This window comes from Oncorhynchus keta, chromosome 2 (genome assembly GCF_023373465.1).
Source record: "Oncorhynchus keta strain PuntledgeMale-10-30-2019 chromosome 2, Oket_V2, whole genome shotgun sequence".
Lineage (NCBI taxonomy): Eukaryota > Metazoa > Chordata > Actinopteri > Salmoniformes > Salmonidae > Oncorhynchus > Oncorhynchus keta.
Window position 1 is genome coordinate 14502499 of NC_068422.1, and position 19538 is coordinate 14522036.

The following is a 19538-nucleotide window of genomic DNA, read 5'->3' on the forward strand; positions in this document are numbered from 1 at the left end:
ATGTAATTGTATACTCAGTATGTTCTTGCAACATCAGGCAAAAGTTTATACAAACATTCTATAATCATCAGCACGACTGGGCAGTTTTGGTGTTATGAAAACATTTGCCGCAACCTAACGAATGTTCAGGGAACTTTTGCAGAACGAATGTTGGTTTGCTGGGTTCTCGCTCAACCCCACACACAAATGAACAAAGGAAAACTCCAGACAACACAACTTAACCCACAGAAGCAGTGGTCTATATTCATTGAAATGTCAGTTTATTTTACAACCCACCGTGACTGAATAACACTAATTTATTCAACATCAGAGAAAAAAAAACAGGAAAACCAAAAATATTTAAATATACATGATCCAGACACATTCAATACTGTAGACAGGAGGGGAGTGGTGATGGTATACAATGGAGATTATTACAAAGCAGAACACACCAAAACAGACTCAGAAAGTTGCTGCCCTTGGTCACAATTTTAATGCTGTTGGAGTCAATGTTTCAATGTGGTTAATAACTTTACAGAAATTCATAATTGTAATTAATTGTTGAAATGTTTCTAAGCAGAGTTAGCTAGTGTGTTTGAGAGAGTTCCCATTCACTGCCAAGCAATGAGAGTTGTGCAGTGGTTTCTAACCTTTTTTGGTTACTGTACCATCAACTGAATCTCTCTCTGCCTGGAGTACCCCTAGTTGGAAACTACTGGTCCAGCAGTATCTAGCTTTGACACAGGGGTTCACTTCTGTGATAGACACAATGGAAAACGCATAAGGGCCAGGAGATTTTCCCTGACCAGGACAAACTCTGCACCCTAACATAACACCCCCCCCCCAAAAAAAGGCACTCAAAAATACACAGGACAGCACGAAAGAGTCTGGTAATCCAAATAACACGTTTCTCCAGAGGAGACCGAAATACAAAACGAGCAAAACACCACTAATGCACATCCAAGCTTTTAGAGGAACAATAGGTAAGTAATCACTCTAAAATATTGGAAGCTTTGACCAGTGTGGTAATATTCAGTAAGATCCAAAAGCACAGGGGTGTTATGGAGATTGGCTGTTGTTACGAAGAGTTAACGCATACACACTAATTAATATATAAACAACACATACATACACAGATGTCCGTTTGCTCTGTGTATTCTAGTCTTTGAGACTACAAGAAAATTAACAGCAGCTTACAGGGTGTGGATGGAGCTGAAAGGACAAAGCAAACACTCCATCACACAATCACTAAAGCAGATATCTCATGCAGCCTGTGACAGATACAGCGTTAGACTCAGAGACCAGGTGAACTACAGTTTGGATGGACTGTTTGAACAGCTGTGATAACTGGAGGAGCTGCAGTTGGCAGTGTGTTAGGTTACCGTTCCACTCAAAGAAGAACGTGTTGGTGTGTGTCTCAAAAGCGGTAAGCCTTCCTTTGTAAACAGTATCTGAGTCTACTACAGCAATTCACACTACCTTAAACTGTACAGTAGTACTGGTCTGTGTCTACGCACTCCTGTCGTCTGTACTGCGAGGTTAAACATGTCTCTTACATATGAGAAGTTGTTGGACTCTCTACGGTGTGGGCAGCGGATGACACATGCAGTGGTTGATGATTGGACTGGACCGGAAGCTTCATATAATCTGAGGGGGTGTGGCTTTTATTCTTTACCATGGCCATGTCTCAATACTCTTTAAATAGTTTCCTCTCCTCCTTTCCCTACTTATCACTGATTGGTTAAATGGAGCAGTCATTCAGATCAGCGTAACGAACATAAGGAGAGGAGGAAAGGAAGCCGTTCAAGATTGAAACACATCCCGTGTCTTTAAACACTGAACCTGCTCCCATCTCTGCCTAACCAGTGTCCCCCATCTTCTCCACGCCTCCCCCTGTATCCGTAGATCTCCCTCTCCAGTTACTGGAGTTCCTTCATCCTGTTGAGAGCGGAGCCGGCCTGGAACCACTCGATCTGTGTCTCGTTGAAGGTGTGGTTCAGCTGGAAGTCATCTTTGCTGCCGTCACTGTGCTTCACTACTGCAGACAGGGGCTGGAGGGGGCAGCAACAAAGTTAGACAGACATACATGGTGAACCTTATCTGGAAACAAACTTCAAGCCTAAACACTGGAGCTGGCTGGTTCAGTTCTTGTCTAATTTAGACCATGATTAGTTAAATCAGATGTAATCATGATGGGCTGAAACTACATTACATTACATTTAAGTCATTTAGCAGACGCTCTTATCCAGAGCGACTTACAAACTAAAGCCTACAAATTGGCATTTACACCACTCACTTTTCCTGGGGTGAAGTTTGCGAGTCCTTTGATGGAGATCTTGTCGTCTGGTCGGATCTTGTCGTAGTCAGCAGGGATCTGGAAGGTCAGGGGCAGCATACCCTGTTTCTTCAGATTAGTCTCTGCAGATAGAAGAAAGAAAAAAGGTTAGCGTCAGGAAAGCAAACTGGTGAGGATCCCCCCCAAAATGTAACTTTTTCCCCAGTACAGAAACACAAATTCATTGTGAAGTGCAAGAAAATCCATTTGCCAGTTCAGAGAATAATTAAGTGTGTGTATTATGCATTTGTTAATCTGAATACTCCTAACTTCCCAACTCACAAGACAGAAAAATTGTGTCATGGGGGGTCAGCGCTTAAGGTTGTTTATTAAAAAAATATATATATTTGTACATTACCCCCTTTTGCTCCCCAATTGGTAGTTACAGTCTTGTCCCATCGCTGCAACTCCCGTACGGACTCGGCAGAGTCGAAGGTCGAGAGCCGTGTGTCCTACTACGTTTTGACACAATGCCCGCTTAACCCGCAAGCCAGCCGCACAGCTTTTTGACACAATGCCCGCTTAATCCAGAAGCCAGCCACACCGTACGTACACCTGGCGACCATGTCAGTGTGCACTGCGCCCGGCACGCCACAGGAGTCGCTAGTGCACGATGGGACAAGGACATCCCTGCCTGCCAAACCCTCCCCTAACCTGAACAACTCTGGGCCAATTGAGAGTCGCACCATGGATCTCCCGGTCGCGGCCGGCTGCAACAGAGCCTCGACTCGATCCAGGATCTCTAGTGGCACAGCTAGCACTGTGATAGTGCCTTCGACCACTGTGCCCACTCAGGAGGCCTAGGCACTTAAGGTTTATCATGATATTAAATTATAATGTCTCCACCGACAGGAAGACATAGGGAACTATAAAATCTTTGTTGCCAAATTAGTTTTTTCTCCTTCAGGTTTTCAAAAGAAAGGTAGAACAACTAAATTGGATGTTCTAAGTCCACAACAATGTTTAAACCACAAAGGGAGACATTGAGGTCTGGGGATGGGAGTCTACACAAAACAAAAGCCCACCAGATTCATAATGATATCATTCTGCCAGGTAGGCAACGTTTAATTGAGAAGGTTCTGGAAAAGCCTTTAGAAATGACTTTTTAGGCATGCCAACTGCTTACACATCATACGGTACCAGTCAAGTTTGGACACACAGACTCATTCAAGGGTTTCTTTATTTTTGCTATTGTATACATTATAGAATAATAGTGAATACATCACAACTATGAAATATCACATATGGAATCACATAGTAACCAAAACAGTGTTAAACAAATCAAAATATATTTCATATTCTTCAAATTAGCCACCCTTTGACTTGATGACAGCTTTGCACACGCCAGGCAGTCGCTCAACCAGAATGCATTTCAATTTACAGGTGTGCCTTGTTAAAAGTGAATTTGTGGAATTTCTTTCCTTCTTGATGGTTTGAGCCAATCAGTTGTGTTGTGACAAGGTAAAGGGTGGTATACAGAAGATAGCCCTATTTGGTAAAAGACCAAGTCCATATTATGGCAAGAACAGCTCAAATAAGCAAAGAGAAATGACAGTCCATCACTACTTTAAGACATGAAGGTCAGTCAATCTGGAAAATGTCAAAGAACTTTGAACGTTTCTTCAAGTGCAGTCACAAAAACCATCAAGCTCTGAGGAAACTGGCTATCATGAGGACCACCACAGGAAAGGAAGACCCAGAGTTACCAGTCTCAGAAATTGCAACCCAAATAAATGCATCAGAGTTCAAGTAACAGACACATCCACTGTTCAGAGGAGACTGCTTTCATTGAATTGCTGCAAAGAAACCACTACTAGGACACCAATAAGAAGAGACTTGCTTGGGCCAAGAAACACATTAGACAAGTGGAAAGCTGTCCTTTGGTCTGGTGAGTCCAAATTTGAGATTTTTGGTTACAACCGCCGTGTCTTTGTGAGTAGGTGAACAGATGATCTCTGCATGTGTGATTCCCACTGTGAAGCATGGAGGAGGTGGTGTGATGGTGCTTTACTGGTGACACTGTCTTTAATTTAGAATTCAAGGCACATTTAACCAGCATGGCTACCACAGCATTCTGTAGCGACTATCATTTGTTTTTCAACAGGACAATGTCCCAAAACACCTGTGTACGGGCTATTTGACCAAGGAGTGTGATGGCACTGCATCAGATGACCTGGACTCCAATCTCCCGACCTCAACCCAATTGAGAAGGTTTGGGATGAATTGGACCGCAGAGTGAAGGAAAAGCAGGCAAAAAGTGCTCAGCATATGTGGGAACTCCTTCAAGAGAGTTGGAAAAGCATTCCTCATGAAGCTGGTTGAGAGAATGCAGAGTGTGTGCAAAGCTGTCATCAAGGCAAAGGGTGCTACTTTGAAGAAACTCATATTTTGATTTGTTTAACACTTTTTTGGTTACTACAATCTTCCACGTTATTTCAGTTTTGATGTCTTCACTCTTATTATACAATGTAAAAAATAGTAAACAAAGAAAAATCCTTGAATGAGTAGGTGTCCAAACTTTTGACTGGTACTGTAGGTGCAAATAAACAGGCATTACTTCAGAAAGTAGCATGTTATGATAAACGGAACAATTAATGTTCCATACGTCTAACTTTCTGTGCCGAGCCCAGAGACTCAGTCAATGATTTCGATACGAGACACGCCCCCTGCCCTTCGGATGTACATGATTCACTTGGATGGTCTATTTTGAGATCAAACCGGTGAATATCGCCAAAAAGCAAATGACTTTGCATCCCTGTATTTGAGTGGATGTTGGGAAGGAAGCAATGTACACTGCTCAAAAAAATAAAGGGAACACTTAAACAACACAATGTAACTCCAAGTCAATCCCACTTCTGTGAAATCAAACTGTCCACTTAGGAAGCAACACTGATTGACAATAAATTTCACATGCTGTTGTGCAAATGGAATAGACAACAGGTGGAAATTATAGGCATTTAGCAAGACACCCCCAATAAAGGAGTGGTTCTGCAGGTGGGGACCACAGACCACTTCTCAGTTCCTATGCTTCCTGGCTGATGTTTTGGTCACTTTTGAATGCTGGCGGTGCTTTCACTCTAGTGGTAGCATGAGACGGAGTCTACAACCCACACAAGTGGCTCAGTTAGTACAGCTCATCCAGGATGGCACATCAATGCGAGCTGTGGCAAGAAGGTTTGCTGTTTCTGTCAGCGTAGTGTCCAGAGCATGGAGGCGCTACCAGGAGACAGGCCAGTACATCAGGAGACGTGGAGGAGGCCGTAGGAGGGCAACAACCCAGCAGCAGGACCGCTACCTCCGCCTTTGTGCAAGGAGGAGCACTGCCAGAGCCCTGCAAAATGACCTCCAGCAGGCCACAAATGTGCATGTGTCTGCTCAAATGGTCAGAAACAGACTCCATGAGGGTGGTATGAGGGCCCGACATCCACAAGTGGGGGTTGTGCTTACAGCCCAACACCGTGCAGGACGTTTGGCATTTGCCAGAGAGATTGGCAAATTCGCCACTGGCGCCCTGTGCTCTTCACCGATGAAAGCAGGTTCACATTGAGCATGTGACAGACGTGACAGAGCCTGGAGATGCCGTGGAGAACGTTCTGCTGCCTGCAACATCCTCCAGCATGACCGGTTTGGCGGTGGGTCAGTCATGGTGTGGGGTGGCATTTATTTGGGGGGGCCGCACAGCCCTCCGTGTGCTCGCCAGAGGTAGCCTGACTGCCATGAGATCAGAGATGAGATCCTCAGACCCCTTGTGAGACCATATGCTGGTGCGGTTGGCCCTGGGTTCCTCCTAATGCAAGACTATGCTAGACCTCATGTGGCTGGAGTGTGTCAGCAGTTCCTGCAAGAGGAAGGCATTGATGCTATGGACTGGCCCGCCCGTTCCCCAGACCTGAATACAATTGAGCACATCTGGGACATCATGTCTCGCTCCATCCACCAACACCACGTTGCATCACAGACTGTCCAGGAGTTGGCGGATGCTTTAGTCCAGGTCTGGGAGGAGATCCCTCAGGAGACCATCCGCCACCTCATCAGGAGCATGCCCAGGCGTTGTAGGGAGGTCATACAGGCACGTGGAGGCCACACACACTACTGAGCCTAATTTTGACTTGTTTTAAGGACATTACATCAAAGTTGGATCAGCCTGTAGTGTGGTTTTCCACTTTAATTTTGAGTGTGACTCCAAATCCAGACCTCCATGGGTTGATAAATTTGATTTCCATTGATCATTTGTGTGTGATTTTGTTGTCAGCACATTCAACTATGTAAAGAAAAATGTATTTAATAAGAATATTTCATTCATTCAGATCTAGGATGTGTTATTTTAGTGTTCCCTTTATTTTTTTTTAGCAGTGTAGTTGCAATGTTCTAAAGACGTGCACACGGTCCCTTTTGGCCTGTGCTTAATGTTACCGTGGATCCTGGCGAAGCTTTTGACGATAATGCATCTTCCTCCCAGGTGTCTGGGCTCCAGGGCGGCATGCTCTCTGCTGGATCCCTCACCATAGTTGTCATCTCCCACAACCACCCACGACAGACCGTTGGCCTGGGAGAGATCAAACACATCAGGGAAACTATTAACCCTCCTGTTGTGTTCCGGTCAAATTGGACCGAAGTTCTCTCTGAAAAATGTAGTTCAATTAATCTGATTGTCATAAGGTTACATGACTTTGTTCACGCAGGGCATCTGAACACACAAAATTTAGGATTTTCATTTAAAAAAAATGTTTTTACAATTATTTAACTTTTGTACACCTGTAGTGTTCCTGGTCAAAAATGACCGGTCATAAGAAATCAATGGGTGAGACTACATTTAGTATATAACATTGAGTTCAGGCACATGCCCATTCATCAGATGGACACACTTCCTCTCCAAGACCCCCACATGCATGTGTGTTTGAGCACACACACACACACACACACACACACACACACACACTCAGATTAAATATATTGGCTTCCATGGCAACCCCCACGGGAACCTTTACCCAATAGAATCTTTCCCCCACGGGAACCACACGTTGGCATTCTCACAAATAATTGCAACATAGTTTTAATAATATATAGAACTTTTGTCGCAGCTCAGGTATATAAAGATTAAGGCCTTGCTCACAATTCATTCTGTGGCAGCACAATGACCAAACGATATACTGTATGTGAGGCTCTTGAGCATATCTTTGATCATGACACTGGTGAGGAGAGAGTCCTTGTTAAACTTTGACACAAAACAGTCTGTGATAAATAGCACAATATATTTAATCTGAGTATTTGTTATAGTCAAAATAATCCATAAATTACACTTTTTTTTACTCAAAAACAAGTTGTATGAGCTCAGGTCAATTAGACCTACCGGCCATAAATAGAAATTCAAAACTTGTAATGTTCACAAGAACTTAAGTTGATAAAAATATCTAACACAACATTAGGTGATAATATATGTATTATTATGGATTTATAATCATTGCTATTTCCTACAGTGGCCAAATGTTTATGGGTATTCTGTATCTATAAAAAGCGCACAGCATACTTTCAAAAGGGACATTTAAATCAAATTTTAGCCCTAATTTCGTGGTATCCAATTGGTAGTTACAGTCCTGCCTCTCGAGTCCGTACGGGAGTTACAAAGGTCGAGAGCCATGCATCCTCCATGCATCCGCACTACTTTTTGACACAATGCCCGCTTAACCTGGAGGAAACACATTACACCTGTCGACCGTGTCAGCGTGCATGCGCCCGCCACAGGAGTCGCTAGAGCACGATGGGACAAGGATGTCCCTGCCAGCCAAACCCTCCCCTAACCCGGGCGACGCTAGGCCATGGGTCTCCCGGTCGTGACAGAGCTTGGACTCGAACCAGGATCTCTAATGGCACAGCTAGCACTGCGATGTGCCTTACACCACTGCGTCACTCAGGAGGGTACACTTTTTTATTTTATTTTCAATTTTACCCCTTTTTCATGGTATCCAATTGTTTTAGTAGCTACTATCTTGTCTCATCGTTACAACTCCCGTACGGGCTCGAAGGTTGAAAGTCATGCGTCCTCCGATACACAACCCAACCAAGCCGCACTGCTTCTTAACACAGCGCGCATCCAACCTGGAAGCCAGCCACACCAACGTGTCGGAGGAAACACTGTGCACCTGGCAACCTTGGTTAGCGCGCACTGAGCCCGGCCCGCCACAGGAGTCGCTGGTGCGCGATGAGACAAGGACATCCCTACCGGCCAAGCCCTCCTTAACCCGGACGACGCTAGGTTAATTGTGCGTCGCCCCACAGACCTCCCGGTCGCAGACAGTTACGACAGAGCCTGGGCGCGAATCCAGAGTCTCTGATGGCACAGCTGGCGCTGCAGTACAGCGCCCTTAACCACTGCGCCACCCGGGAGGCCCCAGAGGGTACACTTTTTAATCTCAAGTGAGGATGTTGTTTGAGCCAGGGGTCAAGGTTTATCATCCGGAGAGCTAACCTTGTAATGGCGGGCGACGTCAGGAACACCGCCATACTCTCCAGTCAGCTGGTTCTTGATCTTGTTGATGCCGTCGTTCTCGATGTTGACTGCTCCGATCAGCATGTTGTTAGAGATGTTGTCAAGGTGACCACGGAACTTTAGCCAGGGGCCGGCAGCACTGATGTGGTCTGTGGTGCACTTCCCCTTCACCTGGATGGACAGAGAGAGCGAGCATGGTGGGATGCAAGAAAGAGTAAGTTTGACCAGAAATATATTTTTAAATCAGAAAGATATGCAACTTTGTACCCTCCTGAACAGACCCTAGTTTTCCCCCTTTTACCCCTGACCTTGATGAGGACTTGTAGGTCCTCCAGATCTCCGCCCGCCCACTTGTCAAAGGGCTCCAGCAGCTGCAGCCGGGTGCTAGTGGGGCTGACATCCACCCTCAGCTTGGATCCACCCTCTGCAGGGGGGTGCTGGTAGGTGTCCTGACCAGGGTCAAAGTCCAACTTGGGCAGCTCGTCTGCGCTGGGAGGCTCCAGCTTGAACTTCTCTCCGTTGGCGGCAGTGAGGTAGTCAACCTCGGGGTTGAAATCCAGGGTTCCTGCTATTGCCAGGGCTGTGACGATCTGGAGGAGGAGAGGACAAAGTAGTTGGTGGTGTGTAGTGTTTACCGGTGAGAGCAAGTGTACAGTATCTATCATGGGAGTGAGTGAGAACAGTATGAAGGCGAATCAGCAAAGAAGCAGTGTGTGTGTGTGTGTGTGTGTCAAGGTATCTATTAGCCGGTAATAAATAAAAAAAAAAACAGATAAATACAACAGGACAACGGCCCTAACTGGCGCCGGCCAGAAAAAAAAAAGAAACATTACAAAATAATGCCTTTTAGCCTATTCATTGATGGAAATACATATAACATGTAATGCTTATCGATCTATAGGTTGCATGATTTTGTGTAATTACATTGGCTCGTGTCTATTTTTGTTAGTGGTGGTGTTTATCACACGCGCACAAAAAAATATATCTTTATGCTATTTCACCTTTATTTAACCAGGTAGGCTAGTTGAGAACAAGTTCTCATTTGCAACTGCGACCTGACCAAGATAAAGCAAAACAGTGTGACAGACAACAACACAGATTTATACATGGAATAAACAAGCGTACAGTCAATGACACAATAAACAAGTCAATGACACAGCAGAAAAAAAAGAGTCTATATACAGTGTGTGCAAAAGGCATGAGGAGGTAGGCAATAAATAGGCCATAGGAGCGAATAATTACAATTTAGCAGATTAACACTGGAGTGATAAATGAGCAGATGATCATGTGCAAGTAGAGATACTGGTGTGCAAAAGAGCAGAAAAGTAAATCAAATTTAAAAAACAGTATGGGGATGAGGTAGGTAGATTGGGTGGGCTATTTACAGATGGACTATGTACAGCTGCAGCGATCGGTTAGCTGCTCAGATAGTTGATGTTTAAAGTTGTTGAGGGAAATGAAAGTCTCCAACTTCAGCGATTTTTGCAATTTGTTCCAGTCACTGGCAGCGGAGAACTGGAAGGAAAGGAGACCAAATGAGGTGTTGGCTTTGAGGATGATCAGTGAGATATACCTGCTGGAACATGTTCTATGGGTGGGTGTTGTCATCGTGACCAGTGAACTGAGATAAGGCGGAGATTTACCTAGTATAGACTTATAGATTACTTGGAGCCAGTGGGTCTGGCAACAAATATGTAGCGAGGGCCAGCCGCCTAGCGCATACAGGTCGCAGTGGTGGGTGGTATAAGGTGATAATGGTTACAAAACGGATGGCACTGTGATAGCAAACTGGATGCAATCTGAGTAGAATGTTGGAAGCTATTTTGTAGATGACATCGCATAAGTCGAGGAAGATCGAGCCTATGAGTGGAAAATCTGTCAGCTACAGCTTATCAAACAGCTCATTTCTTTCTGCTGTTGTGCTTTTATAAGCCCGATCATTGCATAACAATTCTAATTGCAAATCGCCTGTTTTTATATTTATCAACTGGTAATTGAAGCATGCTTCCCATTCACCATTCAAGTGCATATAGGTAGGCAGGCTTCAGCTTCACACCACTTTGCAATGAGCTGGAGACCGTATGTATTTTGAAAACACAGTGCAGTCGGGAAGTATTTCAGACCCCTTCCCTTTTCCAAATGTTGGATTAAATAAAAGTCCTCACTCTACACACAATACCCCATAATGACAAAGCAAAAATAGGTTACTTTTTTGAGCACAGGTGCATCCTGTTTACATTGATCATCCTTGATTGGAGTCCACTTGTGGTAAATTCAATTGATTGGAAAAAGGGAAGGGGTCTATATAAGGATCTACAGAAATTGTCCGTAGAGCCCCGAGACAGGATTGTGTCAAGACAGAGATCTGGGGATGGGCACCAAAACATTTTTGCAGCATTGAAGGTCCAAGAGCACAATGGCCTCCATCATTATTAAATGGAAGAAGTTTGGAACCACTCTTCCTAGAGCTGGCCGCCGGCCAAACTGAGCAAACGGGGGAGAAGGGCCTTGGTCAGGGAGGTGACCAAGAACTCAATGGTCACTCTGACAGAGCTCCAGAATTCCTCTGTGGAGATGGGAGAACCTTCTGGAGGAAACCTGGCACCATCCCTGCAGTGAAGCACGGTGCTGGCAGCATCATGCTGTGTGGATGTTTTTCAGTCGCAGGGACTGGGAGACTAGTCAGGATCAAGTGAAAGATGAACGAAGCAAAGTACAGAGAGATTCTTGATGAAAACCTGCTCCAAAGCACTCAGGACCTCATACTGGGGCGAAGGTTCACCTTCCAACAGGACAACGTCCCTAAGTAGGGGACGAGATGGCCTACAGAGAGGAGGTGAGGGCCCTCTGAGTGTGGTGTCAGGAAAATAACCTCACACTCAACGTCAACAAAACTAAGGAGATGATTGTGGACTTCAGGAAACAGCAGAGGGAACACCCCCCCTATCCACATCGATGGGACAGTAGTGGAGAGGGTAGTAAGTTAAGTTCCTCGGCGTACACATCACAGACAAACTGAATTGGTCCACCCACACAGACAGCATCGTGAAGAAGGCGCAAGCAGCGCCTCTTCAACCTCAGGAGGCTGAAGAAATTTGGCTTGTCACCAAAGGCACTCACAAACTTTGACAGATGCACAATCGAGAGCATCCTGTCGGGCTGTATCACCACCTGGTACGGCAACTGTTCCGCCCACAACCGTAAGGCTCTCCAGAGGGTAGTGAGGTCTGCACAACGCATCACCGGGGGCAAACTACCTGCCCTCCAGAACACCTACACCACCCGATGTCACAGGAAGGCCATAAAGATCATCAAGGACAACAACCACCCGAGCCACTGCCTGTTCACCCCGCTATCATCCAGAAGGCGAGGTCAGTACAGGTGCATCAAAGCTGGGACCGAGAGACTGAAAAACAGCTTCTATCTCAAGGCCATCAGACTGTTAAACAGCCACCACTAACATTGAGTGGCTGCTGCCAACACACTGACACTGACTCAACTCCAGCCACTTTAATAATGGGAATTGATGGGAAATGTAAAATATATCACTAGCCACTTTAAACAATGCTACTTAATATAATGTTTACATACCCTACATTATTCATTTCATATGTATATACTGTACTCTATCATCTACTGCATCTTTATGTAATACATGTATCACTAGCCACTTTAAACTATGCCACTTTGTTTACATACTCATCTCATATGTATATGCTGTACTCAATACCATCTACTGCACCTTGCCTATGCCGCTCTGTACCATCACTCATTCATATATCTTTATGTACATATTCTTTATCCCTTTACACTTGTGTGTATAATGTAGTAGTTTTGGAATTGTTAGGTTAGATTACTCGTTGGTTATTACTGCATTGTCGGAACTAGAAGCACAAGCATTTCGCTACACTCGCATTAACATCTGCTAACCATGTGTATATGACAAATACATTTGATTTGAAGTACACAGCCAAGATAACACAGGAGTGGCTTCGGGACAGATCTCTGAATGTCCTTGAGTGACCCAGGCAGAGCCGGGACTTGAACCGGATCAAACATCTCTGTAGAGACCTGAAAATAGCTGTGCAGCGACGCTCCCTGTCCAACCTGAGAAAGCTTGAGAGGATCTGCAGAGAAGAATGGGAGAAACTCCCCAAATACAGGTGTGCCAAGCTTGTAGCGTCATACCCAAGAAGACTCGAGGCTGTAATAGCTGCCAAAGTTACTTCAACAAAGTACCGAGTAAAGGGTTGAATACTTATGTAAATGTGATTTATTTTTTTGGGAAAAAAACTATTTAATCAATTTTAGGATTGCAATCCCCCAATAGAAGACTTTCAAATATGTGTGTATTTTTTTTTTTAAATATATGGAATCGTTCTGTCAAAGAGAGAACTTGCTTTCGTTATATTCTTGTAACAAAATTCAAGGGGTCTGAATACTTTCCGAATGCATTGTATCATCCCACAAATGTCCCAGAGTGTTTGGAATAAGCCATTTCTTTCTCACACAGAATGATAACTAACCAATAGAATAGGTAAACTTTTCTACTATGGGGGATTCACATAGGCTAGTGATTTTGGAGTTCATTAGTCGTCTTTTTTTACTCATTTTGGCTGAGGAAAAGTGCGCATTGGAATTTGGTAAGAAGGACGCACACCCTTCCGTCCTTGAGTTCGATGTTCTGTTAAGAGGAATAACCCTAATCTTAATGTGATTTCTGTCATTCTGAGCACCATGAATTGATGCCCTAATCAGGTTACGCTCCCAATGTATACGTGTCTGGTAAATTTCTCAAATGTCCGTTAAATTAAGATGCTGCCAGTCAAATGTCCAGTGCCACATTTCCTTAACGGAAACCCTGGTGTTTGTATATTCAGTCTTAACAGTACCTCAGGGGAGGCGACGAAGGCGTGTGTGGCTGGGTTGGCATCATTCCTAGCAGTGAAGTTCCTGTTGTAAGACGTGACGATGGTGTTTTTCTCTCCTTTCTTCACGTCACGCCTGAACAGAAACAACAACTTACCACGGTCCCAAATAGCACCCTACTCCATATATAGTGCACTACTTTTGACCAGAGCCCTTGGGCCATGGTCAAAAGCACTGCTCTACATATGGAATAGGGTGCCATTTGATACACAGGCAATATCTTAAGACACTTTTAATAGAAGACTTTCAACTTCAAAATGAATGTCAACCGAATGAACATGAATGAGTAAGTCAACTGACTATTACCTGTCCCACTGTCCAATGCAGGGTCCACAGGCGTTGGCCAGGACCATTCCACCAACATCACCGAGGATCTTGGACTACAGAACAACATACATACATCTTCAGTCAGGAGGAGCTAGCAGTAGGCCAGTCAGGAGGAGCCCAAGACACAGCAGTATCCTCCTGCTGAGGATCTCAACATACAGAGCTCCAATTACAAACCCCCTACTTGCGATGCCCTTAAAATAGAGAGCAGGGCTGGGCCAATGTTAACATTCTTGATACTTAGGAGGATGTCAACAATATTTTACAACTTATCCTGTTGCCCTGATTTGTTGGGTGGAGAGATCAGCACCCCAGACACCCCTGCAGTTCGAACCCTGGTCATATCCCCTTCCCATCGACTGGTACCAGGGACTCACATATCCGTCTCTCTCGATGGTAGCGCGGATCTGTTCAGACCCGGGGGTGATGGTAAATGCGGCCTTGCACTTCAGCCCTTTGTCCAAGGCCTGTTTGGCCACGGAGGCAGAGCGGCCCATGTCCTCATAACTGGAGTTGGTGCAGCTGCCAATCAGACCTGAGGGGAGGGGACAGAATAAGCAGCCACCCACTGCATGTCTACTTTCTCATATTGAATAGAACAGCTATACATCTGTGTATAAGACTAAAGACAGATAAAGTATATATAGTAATATCACAGTTATAGCCAATTAATATTAAGGTCTGAACAAAGACACATGGTGGTGAGACGCAGTGGCCAGCTGTGAGGTCAAAAATATCTGAAGACTGCACTGACCTACTTTGACCTCCAGGGGCCAGCCATTCTTCACTGCCGTGGCCCCAATGTCTGTCATGGGGTGAGCCAGGTCGGGGGTGAAGGGCCCGTTGATATGGGGCTTCAGCTAGGAAGGACAGAGAAAGATAGCACGGGTCAGGTTGGATGTATGTGTGTGTATGTGAGAGAGAAAGAGCAGGGGAGGGGACTCACCTCATCCAGGTTGATCTCGACAATCGAGTCATATTCACAGCCCAGGTCTGGAACCAACAGGTCAGCATAATCGTCAGCCAGGGCAGCAATGTCTGAGAGGGGTGGGAGGGCAACGGGGTTGGATAAATGGATCAAGCATCCCTTATAAAGAAATGACAAACCTTCCCGGGAGCGTCCCAAATGGCACCCTATTCACTTTATAGTGCACTATGTAGGGTGCCTTCTGTCCTATTCGGTGTCCTGTGTGAATCTAAGTGTGCGTTCTCTAATTCTCTCCTTTCTCTCTCTCGGAGGACATGAGCCCTAGGACCATGTCCCAGGACTACCTGACATGATGACTCCTTGCTGTCCTCAGTCCACCTGGCCGTGCTGCTGCTCCAGTTTAAACTTTTCTGCCTTATCACTATTAGACCATGCTGGTCATTTATGAGCATTTGAACATCTTGGCCATGTTCTGTTATCTCCACCCGGCACAGCCAGAAGAGGACTGGCCACCCCACATAGCCTGGTTCCTCTCTAGGTTTCTTCCTAGGTTTTGGCCTTCCTAGGGACTTTTTCCTAGCCACCGTGCTTCTACACCTGCATTGCTTGCCGTTTGGGGTTTTAGGCTGGGTTTCTGTACAGCACTTTGAGATATCAGCTGATGTACGAAGGGCTATATAAATAAATTTGATTTGATGCAGTCCCAGAACTTCACACAAACATATTCAGCACATCACCTGACAGATCATTGCACATCGCGCACACAGACAGGCTTGTTTGATGACATGGACTGACCTCCGCGGCCAGTCTTCTCCAGGTAGGTCTTCATGCGGTGGTTGTAAGGGAACACAGAGGTGGTGGCTCCAATCTCAGCCCCCATGTTGCAGATTGTGGCCATTCCTAAAACACACAATATGCTGGGGGTTTCTATGGGCATTCCTACAAACACAAAATGTCCTACAATGTTGCTTGATAGTGAACACTGTTGATTGATGATTGTGCTCCTCACACCATAAATAGAAAAACAGAACTACATTAGACCAAAGAGCAGCGGTGGTAAGCTAGTCACCATCCTCGTTAGATAATGACAGTAATACAGTGTGCAGTAGACCTGTGCAGGAGATGGAATCCACCCCAGGTCCGTGGTACTCCACAATGGCTCCAGTACCCCCCTTCACGGTCAGAATCCCAGCCACCTTCAGGATCACGTCCTTGGGGGACGTCCACCCTGACAGCTTGCCTGTCAGTTTCACCCCAATCACCTGACAGGAGGAGAACATGGTTTAGTGAGGTTTATGTAGTATCATACTGTACTACATTACTGGGACTGGGGAAAAATAAATGTGTTCAATATAAACTGGGAATCCCACTTACCTTTGGACATTTGAGCTCCCAGGGGATGCCAGCCATGACATCAACAGCATCAGCCCCTCCCACTCCAATGCAGATGGAGCCCAGTCCACCACCATTGGGTGTGTGAGAGTCTGTGCCAATCAGCAACACCCCTGGGTAGGCATAGTTCTCCAGGATTATCTGAATGGGTGAGATATAAGAGTCAGTTATGGTACTTACCACTGTAAACAGATAGCTCTGCTCTTCATTATAAAAAGGTGCAATATCTTATGTGAATAAATAATGAAATTCATATCAACATTTTTTGGAACTTAATTCTATAAAGACAGCTTATCTATTATCAAGTAAGTGCACTGCCAGCAATTAACACCAGGGAAACATGAGGCTTCAGTGTCATTTCAGAGTAGCCTTGTTACAGTACCTGATGGATGATGCCAGAGCCTGGTTTCCAGAATCCCACTCCATATTTGGCTCCAGCACTGGCCAGGAAGTTATACACCTCTGCATTAATGTCCTAAGGACCAAGAGAAAAGGCCAAATATTATTATGGGTACATTATTCCCTATTCCTGTATCCAGCCACCAGGACTGACGACCTTGTCCTGGGGCTCCCGAGCCGCGGTCTAAGGCACTGCATCTCAGTGCTAGAGGCGTCACCACAGATACCCTGGTTCAAATCCAGGCTGTATCACAACCAGACGTAATTGGGAGTCCCATCGGGCGGAGCACCATTGGCCCAGCGTCATCCGGGTTTGGCCGGTGTAGGCCGTCATTGTAAATAAGAATTTGTTCTTAACTGACTTGCCGAGTTAAATAATATATATATTTTTTAATCCATCCCCTGCTCAGGCCTTCCCTGACCTTTCACCTTTGCTCTCGCTAGGTCCTTGGCTCCTCCGATCTGGGCCTCGATCAGATGATCACAGTGGATAGTGGAGGGCACAGCCACACAAGGCAGGCCACTGCTAATGAACTGCAGCATGGCCATCTGGGCCGTGGCATCCTGCATGGCCACGCGGTCCGGCCGCAGACGTAGGTACGTATGCCCCCTGGCGATGTCCTGCCCCACAGGGTCATCCAGATGGCCGTAGACGATCTTCTCAGAGAGAGTGAGGGGACGGTTGAGTCTGGAAGGGAGGAAGGCAGAGAAGGTGCTAAGTTAATATAAAGGCCAAGTGCTACAAATAGCTTTAATTGTAAAGCTGACACTGAACAGAAAAAAACTTGGGTTACAGTCCCATCATTGCCTTGGCAAGACAATGAAGTTGGCTAAGTCAGAAACAGACTGGCACCCTGGCCTGTTGGCCATCTCACTATAAGCATGGAATGAAACAGGGACACATGCTAATGTAAACGGTGGAGGGGTAAACTGACCTTTTGCGCACAATGTTGACGTTCTTATTGAGCTTCTCATAGCTGACGTAGTTGCTGGGCTCAAAGCGGCTCATTGAAACTTTGGCCTTGGCATTGAAGGCTGCAGACACATGCAGACGCCGCACACCCTGGCCCAGGGCAAGCTGACAACAGAGTTAATTCAACATGAACAAAAAACAACATGTACATCAAAATAATTTGGGCCTAGATTTAGATAAGTCTTTGGTTGCAGTACTGTAGCCCACCCTGGATGACAAAGAGCACCTGCACCAGCAAAAAGACAATAAATAAAGCATGAAGAGTGGGTTTATTACAGGAAGTTATGCGCAAGCGTGTGTACAGAGTGCAGTATGTGAATGGGACTGTCCAATATATTTGAGACTTTTAGCAGGCGGCAGACACACTTATCCAGAGAAACTTCCAGTTAGTGCATTCATCTTATGATAGCTCGGTGGGGCAACCAAAAACAATCACAGTAAGTACATTTTTCCTCAATAAAGCAGCTATCAGCAAAGTCAGAGTTATTAACAGAAAAAAGTATAGTACGAATGTCAGTAAAAATGGACAGATTCTTGTTGAGCACATAAAGAATGATTCTAACTCAAGGTGAAACAGATTATAAATATAAAATATCAGGCAGAAAAATTATAAAAAAATTCAAATTGTGGCAAATTCAGATGTTTAGTCAATAAGCAGCCCTAAATGGGTCCTTCAATGAAAATCCATGACTACAAACAGCCGAGACATACATCATTGAAATTATATTTTGCCTTTCCGTGTCGACAAGGAGGTGCTGTCACTCAAACCATATTAGGAACAGCAAACACCTATAAAATATCTATAACATATCAAAATATAAATAAAAAGAGCCGACGAAGTTTAGCATAAGGCCAATCACTCCCCTTGGGCTTTGAGATAAAAAAACATATAAAAAACAGTTAAGACTCGTATGACAAACTGTTTCAATGACACCTCTATGGGGGACACTATTCCAGCGGTGTTGTTTTGGTCACTGGCCAGACTGCGTCGTGCATGCCAGCGCCCTGTGTGGTTGCTATGTACCCTAACCTTGCGTTAACCTTGCAATCAATAAAACGTGTCCTCGGTTGAAATAACATAGAGAGCGAAAACATCTTAAAGTTGAGCATATTCATCAAACTGTACACAATACAAGTGTCTTTAAATAGCCATATTTGTGTGTCATTGACAAACTTGAGCTCCTTGATGAAGCTAGCTAGCGAGCTTCGTGGTAACCCAGGACACGATGACCTGGGTCAGTGGCCGACAAGAATTTGATCGTTCTCTCTCTCAAACAAACATCATATCTATACATACGATTCACAAACAATGTCCTTTCACTTGTATTTAAGAGTGAATTCTCACACAACGATGGCGCAAAATTCAATTAAACTAGTGAAAAACTGTCGCTTACCTGGAACCGAGCAACGGTAAGACAGTAGGTCGCCATTTTGTTCACTGACAAAGATGTGTCGATCAGAGGTGACGTCAGATTTCGCAGCTGTCAAAGTCGCGTGTCTTTGCAGGAAAATAGAACGGACGTGTAAAGTTGTTTTAGAAATAGAGATGTTATAGATCCTACTCGAATTTTTAATTCAGAGATGTATATAGAATATACTGTTCTTAACTAATATGCGATATGACTGCCACAAATGAAACCCTGAAATGTCTAATCTAATATTTTGTTAATGTAGCTAAAATGACCATGGGATGAATTCTGTGCGTTTCATATGTAATATTCACTCCTTGAATTTAGCTGGATTAATTCACTGACATGTCCATAGCAATAGTAATTTTAACTAACGTGAA

At 44.9% G+C, this 19538-nt stretch overlaps 1 protein-coding gene across 1 annotated transcript; it reads right to left on the reverse strand.

The window, feature by feature from the left end:
* Positions 1-237: 237 nt before the first annotated feature.
* Positions 238-19311, reverse strand: LOC118372312 (aconitate hydratase, mitochondrial-like). The gene is made up of 17 exons (XM_035758154.2): positions 19144-19311; positions 17712-17854; positions 17206-17464; positions 16760-16852; positions 16360-16518; positions 16097-16247; positions 15781-15885; positions 15004-15095; positions 14812-14917; positions 14435-14592; positions 14037-14110; positions 13694-13805; positions 9110-9391; positions 8781-8972; positions 6728-6860; positions 2276-2397; positions 238-2030 (listed from the first exon to the last, which is right to left on the reverse strand). The coding sequence occupies exons 1-17, from the start codon at positions 19177-19179 to the stop codon at positions 1899-1901; spliced, it is 2349 nt and encodes a 782-aa protein (XP_035614047.1). The 5' UTR covers positions 19180-19311; the 3' UTR covers positions 238-1898.
* Between the last annotated feature and the right edge of the window lie 227 nt (positions 19312-19538).

Bases quoted from the DNA above. Each gene is read 5' to 3' on its own strand.
- LOC118372312 (XM_035758154.2), bottom strand. From the start codon at position 19,179: ATGGCGACCTACTGTCTTACCGTTGCTCGGTTCCAG. The intron at 16,248-16,359 runs GTAAGTGGGATT...TCCTCCTGTCAG, and splicing joins GGGAGCTCAAATGTCCAAAG to GTGATTGGGGTGAAACTGAC. The intron at 14,593-14,811 runs GTCAGTGCAGTC...CCCTCCCCTCAG, and splicing joins GCCCCTGGAGGTCAAAGTAG to GTCTGATTGGCAGCTGCACC.